Source organism: Pantherophis guttatus, chromosome 7 (genome assembly GCF_059756535.1).
Source record: "Pantherophis guttatus breed Tessera chromosome 7, ASM5975653v1, whole genome shotgun sequence".
NCBI lineage: Eukaryota > Metazoa > Chordata > Lepidosauria > Squamata > Colubridae > Pantherophis > Pantherophis guttatus.
In genome coordinates this window covers 50,205,025-50,218,053 of record NC_142069.1, presented here as the reverse complement: position 1 = coordinate 50,218,053, position 13,029 = coordinate 50,205,025, and the positions used below count along the sequence as shown (strand labels likewise).

Sequence of the window (13,029 nt, the reverse complement as noted above, 5' to 3'; positions counted from 1 at the left end):
GGGCTCTGGGGAATGGGTAAAGGTGCCCATAGCGCTCGATATAGACCTCAGCTGCGTCGAGGAACTGCGCCATCTGGTCTGGATCCCCATCAAACTTCCCTCTGAACCGGGGTGGCTCTGCCCTTGGTGGCCCCTCCTCCCATAGTGGGGCTCTGTGTGCCTGTCTAGGGTGTCGTTGGGTTTCTTCCTCGTCTCTCATTCGGGGGCAGGATGGGTGATGCCTTGCATAGGCTGGTATGCTTGCTGGGCAGAGGAGGAACCCATGGATGCAAACTGGAACTTTCTTTCCTTCTGGTGTGGGGGGGGAAAGGGCTGGGCCCCGTCTATGGTGACTTAGTTCAACAGGGTCAGCTGGCCTCCTTCTATCTTTGGGCCTGCAGGATGGACCGTCTTCCAGGCTGACAGCATGTTCAAAATCTTGCTTTAACTCCTCCATGGGGCTTTCGAGTAGCAGGGTTGAAGTTTTCTGCTGTCTGGCCTGCTGCCAATCCCATAACCAGTCCACCCTTCCCAATTCACTCAGGGGCTTCCCCTTACCTTTAGTGTCTGGAAAGGGGAATTCAGCTTCTGCAGATTTTGGCAAAGTCCACCAAGGTTCATCATTTTTTCTTCTCTTGGGCTGGAGCACGATCATCTGTCCTTGGTAATTCTGTGGGAGTGGGGGTGTAAGGGGGGGTTGCAGCTTTGCTGGGGGAGGGGGTGGCCCCGTTGCATCCAAGCTGGCTGGAGTAGGGAGGGGGGGCTGGTTCACAGCCATTTGGAGTAGACTTTCAGTAGAGAGCTGGCTTTCTGCCATGGCTTCAGAATCTTGCCTCCACTCCGTCCAAACATTTGGCAGGGAGCTGGAGGGCTGGAGGTTTGCCAGTTTGGCTTGGAAAGTTGTGAGTCTTGTCCGTCTGTCAGACTTCGATGCTATCTTAAAATAAATGAATTTCCAAACTGCCAATCTTTAAGGAAATCTCTTTATTCGAGCACAGCAAATGGATCATGACTCGTGCGGACAAGACTGATCTTTTGCCCCCCAATCCCTCCCTTTCCGATCCCTAATTCTCTGCTTCTCATTGGCCATCTTCCAAGTCACTCTCCTGACTTCTTGTCTCGTCATTTCACAGGAATGTTCCCCCCCTTCATTTCCACGGAGACCGAGCTTCAAAGGGATTCAGCAGGCAAAAGTCCAGGGCTTATCTCCCTTTCTATGTCAGCGCTGAAACGCTGACAGTATCAGTGTTTCCCTTGAATAAAAAGTTTAGTGTATAGAGTGTATGCCAGTAAAAACAAATTGTATACATGACCATTTGAATTCCAGGTCATGTATATTTAATTGGCAGCCTGCATAGTAAAGATCCCATGCTGAATTACTTATTGGAATTGATAATTAATCATATATCAACTATGTTCCTTTGTAACCTTGTATGGTGATTAACATGCTTTCTTAGAAGAAAAAGCAAATGAAGTTGTGAAGGTATTGTGCCACAGCAATAACCTCCAGTCTGCTGTGTCATAATCATGGTTCTAATGTAGAACTAGAAGATGGCTTTTATTTTTGTATTGTTTAAGCAATATTAATTCTAATATTCAGATTTAAATGGGAAAATATATGTAGATTACATTTATTACATCATTCAGTGTTGGGTAGTTAATATTAGCACAAGTTTTTTCCTTTAAAAATATTAATTACATTTTATTAAGTTTACTGTGCATTTACTGTATGTGCACAGATGCAGCTACTACCTCTGTAACCCACTGTTTTCAGTCTCACAAGTCGCATCTCTATCTTTGTAGCTGGAATATTGACACAATTACTTGTGCATATGTCATGTAAATTTCACTGACACTTGCATATATAAATATGTCTATAAATCCATATGCAAGCAAAAAAAAAATGCTAGACTCTGAAGAATGTGGTGCTTTTTATGTTTTGTACTTCAGTTTTTCTTAAGTATTTTTTTATCTTTTAATGTAATATAACATACTATTTAATACTCAAAATATTTCCTACTATAAATAGATCATATTTGTATATCTTGAATTTATAAAACAAATTAAAACACAATGCTTAAAGGTACTGTATGGAGCCTTTATTATTTCATGTTTATTGCTTCCTTTTGTGCTGGCATAGTGGTTAATCTAAAAACAGAATTATAATGTATTTAGCAGTTTCTGATATCCTTGGAAATCTTTATATCTTGCCTGTTGCTAAAGTTTTGCTGTTTTCAGCTTTTAGCATTTAACAGTAGCAGAATTTAACTATACTATATAGCTAGTGGTGCCAAAATTTTAAACTTTTAAACTGAAATATTAAAAAATACTACTTTGTAAATTAAAAGTTGAAAAGGGTTTGAAGAATATTTATTGTTACTGTGTTTAAATTCAGAGTCTAACTATTTCAGCTACATGTACATTTAAGCTAGGCAGCTATAGCTCATGCAATTACAAGGTAAATATGTTTTCTTCCAGCATGAAAAATTCAAACTACTGCCTTCCTTCATACACTGCTTATAAAAATTATGATTACTCAGAACCAGGAAGACACAATGAACAGCCCGGTCTTTGTGGTCTAAGTAATTTGGGAAATACATGTTTCATGAATTCAGCAATTCAAGTAAGTGTTTCTTGTCAAATAAGATTTTACTTCATTATATAAAGGGCTTTTAAAATGGAGACTGCTAGTAGAATGGGAACTTTTGCTCATGCAGTGTTATCAGAATTTCAAATTTACATTGATTTCTGTGATTTTTAAATGCTTTTATAGGGGATATTATTAAAAAGCAAATAGTTATAGAATCTTGCTTGGCTATGACTTGGTTCTTTGATATTTATTTATTGTTTTTCTATAATTTCTATCATACCCACTAATCAAAAACTGTTTAAAACAGAGTCAAAGACCAGGAGCATAAGAAAATAACAGAGTAGAGAACCTTTATAAACAAAATACTTATGAAGGAAAGTAAAGCTGACAGCTATATTGCATCTATTATATTTTATTTGGTGCGTGTAGTTGAGTCTCAGTTCAAATGTTTTCACCCCAGCCTTTATCTTAGTTGGAATTGATATGAAGAGACAGATGTGCATTAGTTATATTTTTTTCCATAATTCCAAATAACCTAGGCCATCATTTTCATAGGTAATATGAAGAATACAATAGAACTTTATACAGGTAGTCCTTGATTTACGACCACAATAGGGCCCCAAAAATTTGTCATTAAATGGTGTCATTAAGTACGGTATCACATGACCCAATTATATGACCGTTTTGCTGCGGTTAAGTGAAACATCACATGACTGCAACTTGCAACCTCCTTCCAGCTTCCCCATTGACTTTGCTTGTCAGAAACCGGCTGGGAAGGTCGTAAATGGTGTGTAATCGCAGGATGTGACCATCGTAAATGTGCAACAGTTGCCAAGTACCTGAATCATGATCATTTGACTGCAAGGATGCTGCGATGGACATAAGGGCAAGGACCCATTGTAAGTCATTTTTTTCAGCACCATCACAATTTCAAACATGTGATAAACAAATGATCGTTAAGCAAGGACTACCTGTAAGACATTATAGCATAACAGGAAAGAGCAGAGCAATAATTTACCAGTGCTGCCTTCTGAAACTGGGCATATATCTAGGGATAGATTACATTTAACCTAAAAGAAAATAGAAAAAGCCAATTTGGTGTAGTGGTTAAGATGCTGGCCTAGAAACTAGGAGTCTGTGAGTTCTAGTCCTGCCTTAGACATGAAAAACCAGCTCCATGACTTTGGACCAGTTACACTCTTACTATCCCAACTCTCTTTACAGGAATGTTGTGGGGGGAAAGGAATGAGTATTGATATACTTGGTACCTTCAGTTGTATATGAAAAACATCTCCAAAAGTAGTAGAAGTAATTTGCTCAGAAGACTTATGGAAGAATTTCTAATCTTATTTAAAACTTCTGAAATTTCCAAGAAAATCAGCAAATGATTTCCCCACTGTTTAATGTCTAAAACCCAGCCAAGAGCTGAACTGAAAAGCAATCACTTACTCCAGTGCTTTCCCTGGAATCAGATATTGATAACAGATCTCTAATTGCCTTCTGCGTCCATGTTTTGTGGTGGTTGTTACTGTTATTATTAGTTTCTCTGAAGAGACTGATACCACCTTTTTTCTGAAAAGAGATGAACTTTCATGTGTAATCAAACCCTTATAAGATATTATATAGCATCTCGATAAAGGTCAAATGCAGTTTTAATCAACTTAGTTATCTAATAAGACTAGCCTGGGTAATTTTTTTTTTATTGAGACTGCATAATTGTGGAATCCAAATTGCCATTATTGTGAACAGTTTTACAGTATATCAACATAATCCTTTTGTCACATATAATTTTCTATTATCTTTGCCTATAATTTAAGTTTGGTAGCCCTTAAAATACTTCATATTTCTATCCTGAGAAAATGCAATAGTGGAAAAATTCACTAGTCTCCATTATTTCATTAAAATGGGTTTAATAACTAGTTCTTATCTGAATTCAGTTGAACAACACAATTTATTCCTCCAGCTGCATTCCAATCATTAGCACAAACAGAGCAACACCATTCCATAGAGAAATATTCCAGAGTCTCTGTTTTCTGTTATATTAATCAGAATAGCATGAGGAACTTGATGACCTGCATTATATTATTGTTTTAATTGGCATTGGAGCCTAACAGTAAGCCACAAATTATCCATTTCTGCATTAATTTAAAATAATCTCAAAATAGTCTGAACTTTCCATTCTTACAGGGGAGAAAAACTAGGTGTCTCAATAGGACTCATTCAGTCATGACAGAGGCTAGATATTAATTTCTCATCGTTTTATTAACCTTCTTCTGTCCAGTCAAGAAAACTGAATGAAGCATGTGTTTATGACTAGTAATGTTTTCAGACCCAAAATCCTAAGCCATTATGGAGAAAACCTTGACATATAAATTTAAGTCTCCTAGAACCATCCTCTCAAGAGTCCAGCAACAAATATGGTTCAACCTTGTTGGCTCAGGCATAAAAATTAATTAGTAAAGATATTGTAGATTTGGGAAAACTAGTTGTCTACTGACTCTTACTAAAATAATGTTGTAGCACTAAATCAGTATAAGGACTAGGAAAGGAAAAAGACTTGATAAGGAAGTATGAAAACTAAAGATGACATTGAGAGGTTCTAATACTATGCATTATACAAAAGTGTTTACTTTTATTCATATTCATTTTTAGTGTCTCAGCAATACACCTCCACTCACAGAATATTTTCTTAATGATAAATATCAAGAGGAGCTAAACTATGACAATCCATTAGGAATGAGAGGTGAAATTGCAAAATCTTATGCAGAGCTCATCAAGCAGATGTGGTCAGGAAAATACAGCTATGTCACTCCAAGAGCTTTTAAAGTAAGTGTAATATAGTTGGATCCTAGAATGTTTAATTTGCTTTCAGTTATATGATTCTTCAAAACAATAAAAGTATTAAAAATAAAAAATGTACATATGTTAATAAAATAGGCCCTTGAAAACTGCTTGTTTTTGTTGTTTGTTTTGATGGAAAATTCTTATAAATTGCAGCAGTGACTCCTTTGCTTTTCCTCAATCTTATTTCACAGTATTACAATTATGCATTTTAAAACCCATGAGATTAAAATATATTTTCCTTGATTTAACAAAAATGCTTTTGCAATGTCACATGACTCCACTATAAAAATATTTTATTCCCCAGACACAGGTAGGACGATTTGCACCCCAGTTTTCAGGATATCAGCAACAAGACTGCCAAGAATTGCTGGCATTTCTTCTAGATGGTTTGCATGAGGATTTGAATCGTATTAGAAAAAAGCCTTATATTCAGCTAAAAGATGCTGATGGAAGACCAGATAAGGTAATGTACCTTTTAGGTAATAAGCCTACATGATCTGGACAAATGTAATAAATGCAAAAATGTATCTATATAATCTAGACAATTCAATCCACATCTACTGCACTGTAATAGTATGTTGGAATGACCTTGGGAAACAGGTGAGAGCCACAACCAGGAAAATGGTCAGATAAAAGGCAGCTTATTCACAAAAGGAATGTGGACATGGCAAACATCTCTGAGAAGACTTTCACTAGTTTCTTGGGTAGTAAGGTCAATGTGAGAGAAATGTACTTTTAGACCTGCACAATTGTTTTCAGCTTTGTGAGATAGTCCAGACAGGAAACATGAATTAATTCTATGGTAAGGTTACATTAGCAGAATCTTGCATATCTGAAAACACCTTTGAATATAGATCATCCTGGAGAGGGTCTGTCTATATGGTTGCTAGAAGTCAACACTGACTTCTAGATGATAAAAACCAGAACTGCCCAATAAACTGAGCACAGGTGAAAAGCATGATGTCATGCCTGGTGTGCAAGGATTTCAGCTTTCTGGTCTGAAGAGATCCCATTCATATTTTTGAGCAAAGAAATTCCTGTTCTGTATTCAGAATTCCATCCTTGAAACTGTTAAAGAAAAGTCGTCGGGGGGGATGTCAATGCTAGATCTTAATTATTAAAGTGCTTGTTAGCACTTTGTTATTAAGATGCTGTGAGAAAACATGGCTTTGAAATATGGCATCAAATTATTTAAATAATATTTCATTTAATTTACCAGCTTGGGGAAAGACAGAAGGACATGCCATGTAATTAAAAGTAGCCAAATACCAGAAAGAATCCCACAGTCCTTTGAACATACTAGATTCTCTATTCCTGTCACCATATGCAATTCTCCCATTCTAGGTGCTTTTTTTCACACAGCTGACATAAAATAGACAGCTCCCTTCTCTACTTCTCCCTCCCCTTCCCTTTTGGCATTGCTCTATATATCTCCTTTTCAATTGCTATTTTTCCCACCTCACTACTACTTGCTATCTATTTTCTTCCCAATTCTCTCTATCTTCTGTCTGCTCATCATTAAGCAATCTCAGTTTGCCCCTCAGTTTACTCACAGACTTTTTCATCATTCAGAGGCAAGAAGTTCTCTTTTTTTTTTTTTTTTTGTAGGTTATTAGAAATTCTTCAGACCCAAGCACTTGTCTGTAATTGCTCATTTTTATGTTCCAAGAAATTTTCAGTGGAATAAAATGATTGATAAATGGAAACCACCATTTTTTCCATTTAAAAAAGAGAAACATAAATATGACCAATATGCTTTATGGGGACTGGGGAGATGTCCATGAATGTTTTCAGATCCTATATTTAGGTAATTAACTATCTCAAATTGGCATTGCATTGATACTGTGGTTAAAGATTCTTACTTTTGATTCTATTTCTTGGCCTTGATCAGTTAGTCCTTTTGTATATTAGAATAGAATTTTATGCCCAATGGAGACCCTAAAAATTATCATCAACTTTGTTTGAGATAATCTGGCATTCATAATGAATATAATATAAAGAGGCTAATATATAAAGATACTAAATGTTTATCTTTCCCCAAAATTACTGAGTGCAGTTACTTTTTCCTACTATAATCTGCTGGATGACACTATTAGGTAGTATATGGTACATATAGGTATGCGCATGATATGTTAATTTCATTTAAATATTTAATGCTTCATATAACTTATATGTACTATTTCAACTTTGTTTTAATTTAGGTGGTTGCTGAAGAAGCTTGGGAGAACCATTTGAAACGAAATGATTCCATCATTGTAGATATATTTCATGGACTTTTTAAATCAACCCTAGTTTGTCCAGAATGTGCCAAGATCTCTGTAACATTTGATCCCTTTTGTTATTTAACTCTTCCTCTACCTATGAAAAAAGAACGCAGTTTGGAAGTTTATTTAGTTAGACTTGATCCACTTTCCAAACCCATGCAGGTAAGAAATATATGCCATGTTTTCCAGCAATAGTTGCTTTAATGTGTTAATTGAAATGGAGTTTTGTTTATTTTTATGAATTTTAAGTCATACTTTCAATTTGATACTGTGATTCTTTCTCTTAACTATGTATATAACTTGTAACTTTGTGTAATTTATAGTACCATCATAAAGATGGAAGCTATTCACCTCTTGAATCATAATAATATTCGCTGTTATTATTACTACAGCGATATAACACAATAAGACAGTAATTTATTATGAATATTAGAACTAATATAAGACAAAAAGTGCATAATATAAAGCATTTTGATATTAAATAATATGGTTTACAAATATAATTTTCATTTCCATTTTTCTCATAATTTAATCATATTTCTAGTTTATGAATGCAAGAGCCATGTTGATAGATCTGTGTTCTGTTAAGAAATCATCTGCCTCTCCACTCACATTAAAGAAAATTGGCCTTAAAAACTTTTCCCCAGTATTTATCATTACTTTTGGGGCATAGTTCTATCCATAATCTTAATCATTTATATCGTGGTAACTATAACTGAAAAACTGAGCAAAACTGAACACAGAATCAGATATTTTATAGATATGGGAAGAAAAAAGAATCAAGGTTGGGCTTCTGGGTTAAGCAGAGTTATTAGTTAAAGGTCCCAATCTTTTCATCTTTTTATCATAACTTAAGAAAATGTATCTGTTTCAACATTCTCATTATGTTATCTGTTCAAAAATCTGTTTGACTCGAGAACTGTATTATTACATTAGGTCTGGTACCTGGTAGAAGTTAAGGAACAGCATTATATTCAAGCTGCCATTCTCAAGAAACTTTGTATTTTAAAGTGAGGTTGTATTCCTAAAAGAATTGGCAGAATATGTTACAAGGCTTCCTTTAACGATGAAGTGGAAAGGCCAACCATTTTGTCCCAGTTTCTACGTCACTTCAAATCAAAAGCTTGCAGTTGAGTGTATGCATTCCTCAAAAGGAAATAAAATACATCATTATTGTTTCCAGTTTGTAGTACACTGGACCTCAGTGCTATATAGAGATTCTGTAAAAAGCAAATTCTGAAAGCATTTGTTCCTGCAAAATGCAGTTTACAATTTATGCGAGAAAATCCTGTTGTGTATTAGTAGGCAAGCAGACTAGTGCAAATTCAATGCAATATTTTTCTTTATTTATTCAGATCTGTTTATTTCATTAAATTGATTTGTTTGGAAAATAATATCTTAAAAGTGCAGCAAAAATTAACAATAAAATGACTGCATACATACTGTATTGGAGTGAGAAATACTAGATTAGTTAATACGATAAGGATTCATTACAAATCATACACATAATGAAGGAATATTATAATAATAATAATAATAATAATAATAATAATAATAATAATAATAATAATAATAATAATTTTATTTCTATACCGCCCTTCTCCCGAAGGACTCAGGGCGGTGTACAGCCTATTTAAAAACACAGACAAAACAACAATATAAAATTTAAAATAATTAAATAAAGTGGCTCAGATTTAAAACCCCAATAAATTTAAATACCCCAATTTAAAACTATTGTGTTGATAGTCCGGCCTGGATAATACTTTACTATAATACTTTACTATAGCTTGAAAAACAGTAGTATGGAGAAGAATGGCTTTGAGATTCAGATATGAACATTAGTTTGTTTGAATGCTGCAAGAGGAACAGGCTGTATACTTTTCATGATAGGCAACTGGATTTTATCACCAAGTTGTTCATTAATAGATTCCCTTTCCACCACCAAAAATTTCCTATTAAGCCACTGTCATAGTTTAGCATTCCTTTCCTTTAAACATGGACTAGCGACTTTGATTCATATATGTTTATAGTTCATTCAAAAATTAACTCCCTAACTATATTTCTTTTCAAAAGTTCTTTTTCATATAGAATTTTCTTATATTACTTCAATATTAAATATTGGGGATTATAGCCTGTTATCTTCTTCGTGTTTTAAGAATGACAATATTGTATTTTATTTTCTAGTACAAAGTAGTAGTACCAAAAATTGGAAATATACAGGATCTCTGCATCGCATTATCAACTTTGTCAGGTGTTGCTGCAGATAAGGTATGATATTTCTTAGGTGATTGTACATCAAACTAAATATTACCTATACTTCTAAACAAATATAAAATAAATTGTGTTTCTTTTTTAGATGATCGTTACTGATATATATAATCATAGGTTTCATAGAATATTTGCAATGGATGAAAATCTAACCAGTATTATGGAACGTGATGACATTTATGTGTAAGTTCAAATGTATAGTCAAAATAATATTTTTCTCATAAATTGTATGTGATTTAGTTGAATTATATAAAAATATAGGCTAATTTAAAATGAGTATTTTGTGTTTTTGTTTGATTTCATTTTTGCTGCTTTAGATTTGAAATTGCCATCAACAGAACTGAAGATACAGAGCAAGTTGTAATTCCAGTTTGTTTAAGGGAAAAGTTTCGTCATAGTGGTTATAGCCATCATAGTGGTTCAACACATTTTGGACAACCTTTCCTTATAGCAGTGCCTAGAAATAACACAGAAGATAAACTGTATAACCTTCTGCTATTAAGAATGTGGTAAGTGTAAAAGAGAAATGCTACAGTACATTTAATTAATATTGGAAATACTTGCACATCGCAAATGTAGATGATCTAGCAAAAGGTAAAAGACTTTAAACTGCTTTTTCTGATTCAATGGTTAATCTTAAAAGGAAGGATCAGCAATGTCTGCATTTATTTACTTATTTCGTTTCATTTCATTTCTACATCCATCTCAACAAATAGCTCTGAGATACATCATGAAACATAGAAACAAATTAAAAACAATATAAACAATATAAAATAATTTCCGGTGGCACAAAGTAGAACTGTTACCATGCATGTTAATACAACCAAGAAGTGGGGCCCTTAACACTCTGGGCCCTTAACATGCTCTGGGCCCTAGGCCCAGCATACAATCTTACGAAAGGCCAGCAGGATCAGGTTCAGTCAATATGTGAAAGAGAGAGTGTTCCAGTGCATTGGGGCTATGGCAGAGAAGGCAGATCTTCTGGTCCCTACTAGTCCAGTTATACTCCTCAGTAATCCTGTGTCTTAAGGCTATTGGGCTATTCAATTTGTAATCTTAGGAGATAGTTTGAAGATCATACAAGATCATACTTCTTCTAGATATTTAAAATTAATTTTCCTCGACTATCTAAATATTGCAAGATAACTTATAAAAACAGGACTTCCGGTTGGCGAGCTGCAGCGACATGGTGCTGAGTGAGTGACTGTCACCCCTCAACACCGTTTGTCACCGCGTTTTGGGGATCCCTTCGGGGGCGCGGGTCCTGGAGAGCCCCGCGGACAATAGAGAGAGTCGGGTGAGCGAGAAAGTGAAGCGCACACACTTCTCGCTAAACCGGGCGGCTCTGTCAAGCCAACGCGTGTGAAGTCAGCCTCAATGGCTGACCCGAAGCTGTGGTAGCTGACAACCAGACGGGAAGCAAGGAAGATCGGAGGCTGCAGTGTCGAGATCGAACCGTGTCCTCCCTGCCTACGCGTGAGTGAACATCAGGAAGGGGCCGGCGGAGTCGGGCGAGAAGGGCTTAAACAGAAAAAGAGCGGCGACGGAGAGTGGAGAATAGACGGAAAGATCACGGAGCTCGACAAGCCGGCGCAGAGAATAAGAAATTGAGGTTGCTAAATTACCTGCGCAAGAAGGGGATCGGTGGGTAAAAGGAGTAAGGAAGCTAAAAGAATTCAGAAGAACTTCTCTTTTCTTTATTTGCTGGTTAAAGCAGAAAGATGAACTAAGTTGGAGATTGGATCCTATCTAATTGTGCCAGAGAACAGGAAGTGCAGCCATTGAAGAAGTCTGACAGAGCAAACTGAAAAGGACAGGCATGGAGACGATCTAGCTTCGAGGCTTACCATAGAGTTTTGACAGTTTTGACAGTGACAAAGTAAACGTGAGAAGAAGTTAGGACTGGATGAGACTGGCGGCTGAGTGAGAAAGAAAGAATATTGCCCCTTTGCTTTTGGGAAAATATTGCTTGCCCCCAACTAAAAACTTGGAGATTTTCCCCCCCTTTTTCCTCTTTCTTCTGAAAAATCTTTTTTTCAATATTTCGATCCTCTGCATATTAACATTGTTATCAACAAGAAACGTAGATCTCTATATTAATTAATTGCTTATATACAAGATATATTCCTATAGAGCTTATTAGATTTATATCTATTTATTCAACCATTTAATTATATTTAATTATATTTATTTACATTTATATATATATCTGTACAAATAATATTTTCATATATTGCTAAATTGTTATATTAGAATTATAATTCCTAAACATACTAACTTATTGATAATTAGAAGTATAGAAATTTGAATTAATAATTTTTTTTTCTTTTAAGCAGTAATTTAAACATAAGAATTGCAGTTATAGAGCATAGATTTATCTAGGAGTATTGATAATGGGTTATTGATTAGAATTACCAGGTCTTGAATTAATTACGAATAAGTAGAAATAAGCCCCTATTAATCAATTACTATTTAATACACCAATTAATTATTATTTATTTAAGACATTGATGGAAAGTAATGTAGATTGAGGAATAGATATTGATGGTTAAGTTTATTTAAGATACATGTGACATAAGTGATAAATAGATATCGACCGGAAAAAAAAAATAAAAAAAAAAAATCTCCCCCCTACACCTTGAAGAAGTATATATATATATATATATATATATATATATAAAAAAAAAAAAAAAAAAAAAAAAAGGTGACAGCTAGTGTATGAAAATTTGGAGAAATATCGAGAAAATAATTAGAGAACAAAAAATAATTTTGAAAGAAATGACGAGCATATCATCAACGATCCTGAAAACAGGGAAGAAGACCCCCTCAAATCCAACCATATCCATGACCTCCCCGGCTACCCAAAAATCAACGGAAGGACTACAAAAAACAGACAAGGCCATAGCAACACCAACATTATTAACAGTTCAGTCAACATTGACATTAATCCAAGAAACGATGATGGCCATGCAGGAAAAAATGTCCAATAACCACACTGAACTAAAAACAGATATCCACCAACTGGACCAGAAGATGAATGAGATTCAAGTCTCAATCTCGAACAACGAACAAAGGATCCAGAAG

The 13,029-nt window shown here is 35.0% G+C and overlaps 1 protein-coding gene across 6 annotated transcripts in view; it reads left to right on the top strand.

The window, feature by feature from the left end:
• Positions 1-13,029, top strand: part of USP15 (ubiquitin specific peptidase 15) — a 73,039-nt gene that overhangs the window by 30,071 nt on the left and 29,939 nt on the right. For all 6 annotated transcript variants that reach the window (XR_015728974.1, XM_034402779.3, XM_034402778.3 and 3 more), the window contains 7 exons: positions 2,458-2,602; positions 5,222-5,395; positions 5,718-5,876; positions 7,615-7,839; positions 9,862-9,945; positions 10,034-10,128; positions 10,263-10,454. Coding sequence is in view for 5 of the 6 variants with exons in the window: in XM_034402779.3 (XP_034258670.2) it covers positions 2,458-2,602; positions 5,222-5,395; positions 5,718-5,876; positions 7,615-7,839; positions 9,862-9,945; positions 10,034-10,128; positions 10,263-10,454 (1,074 nt within the window). In the remaining variant the exon portion in view is untranslated. The remainder of the gene's footprint in view (positions 1-2,457; positions 2,603-5,221; positions 5,396-5,717; positions 5,877-7,614; positions 7,840-9,861; positions 9,946-10,033; positions 10,129-10,262; positions 10,455-13,029) is intronic.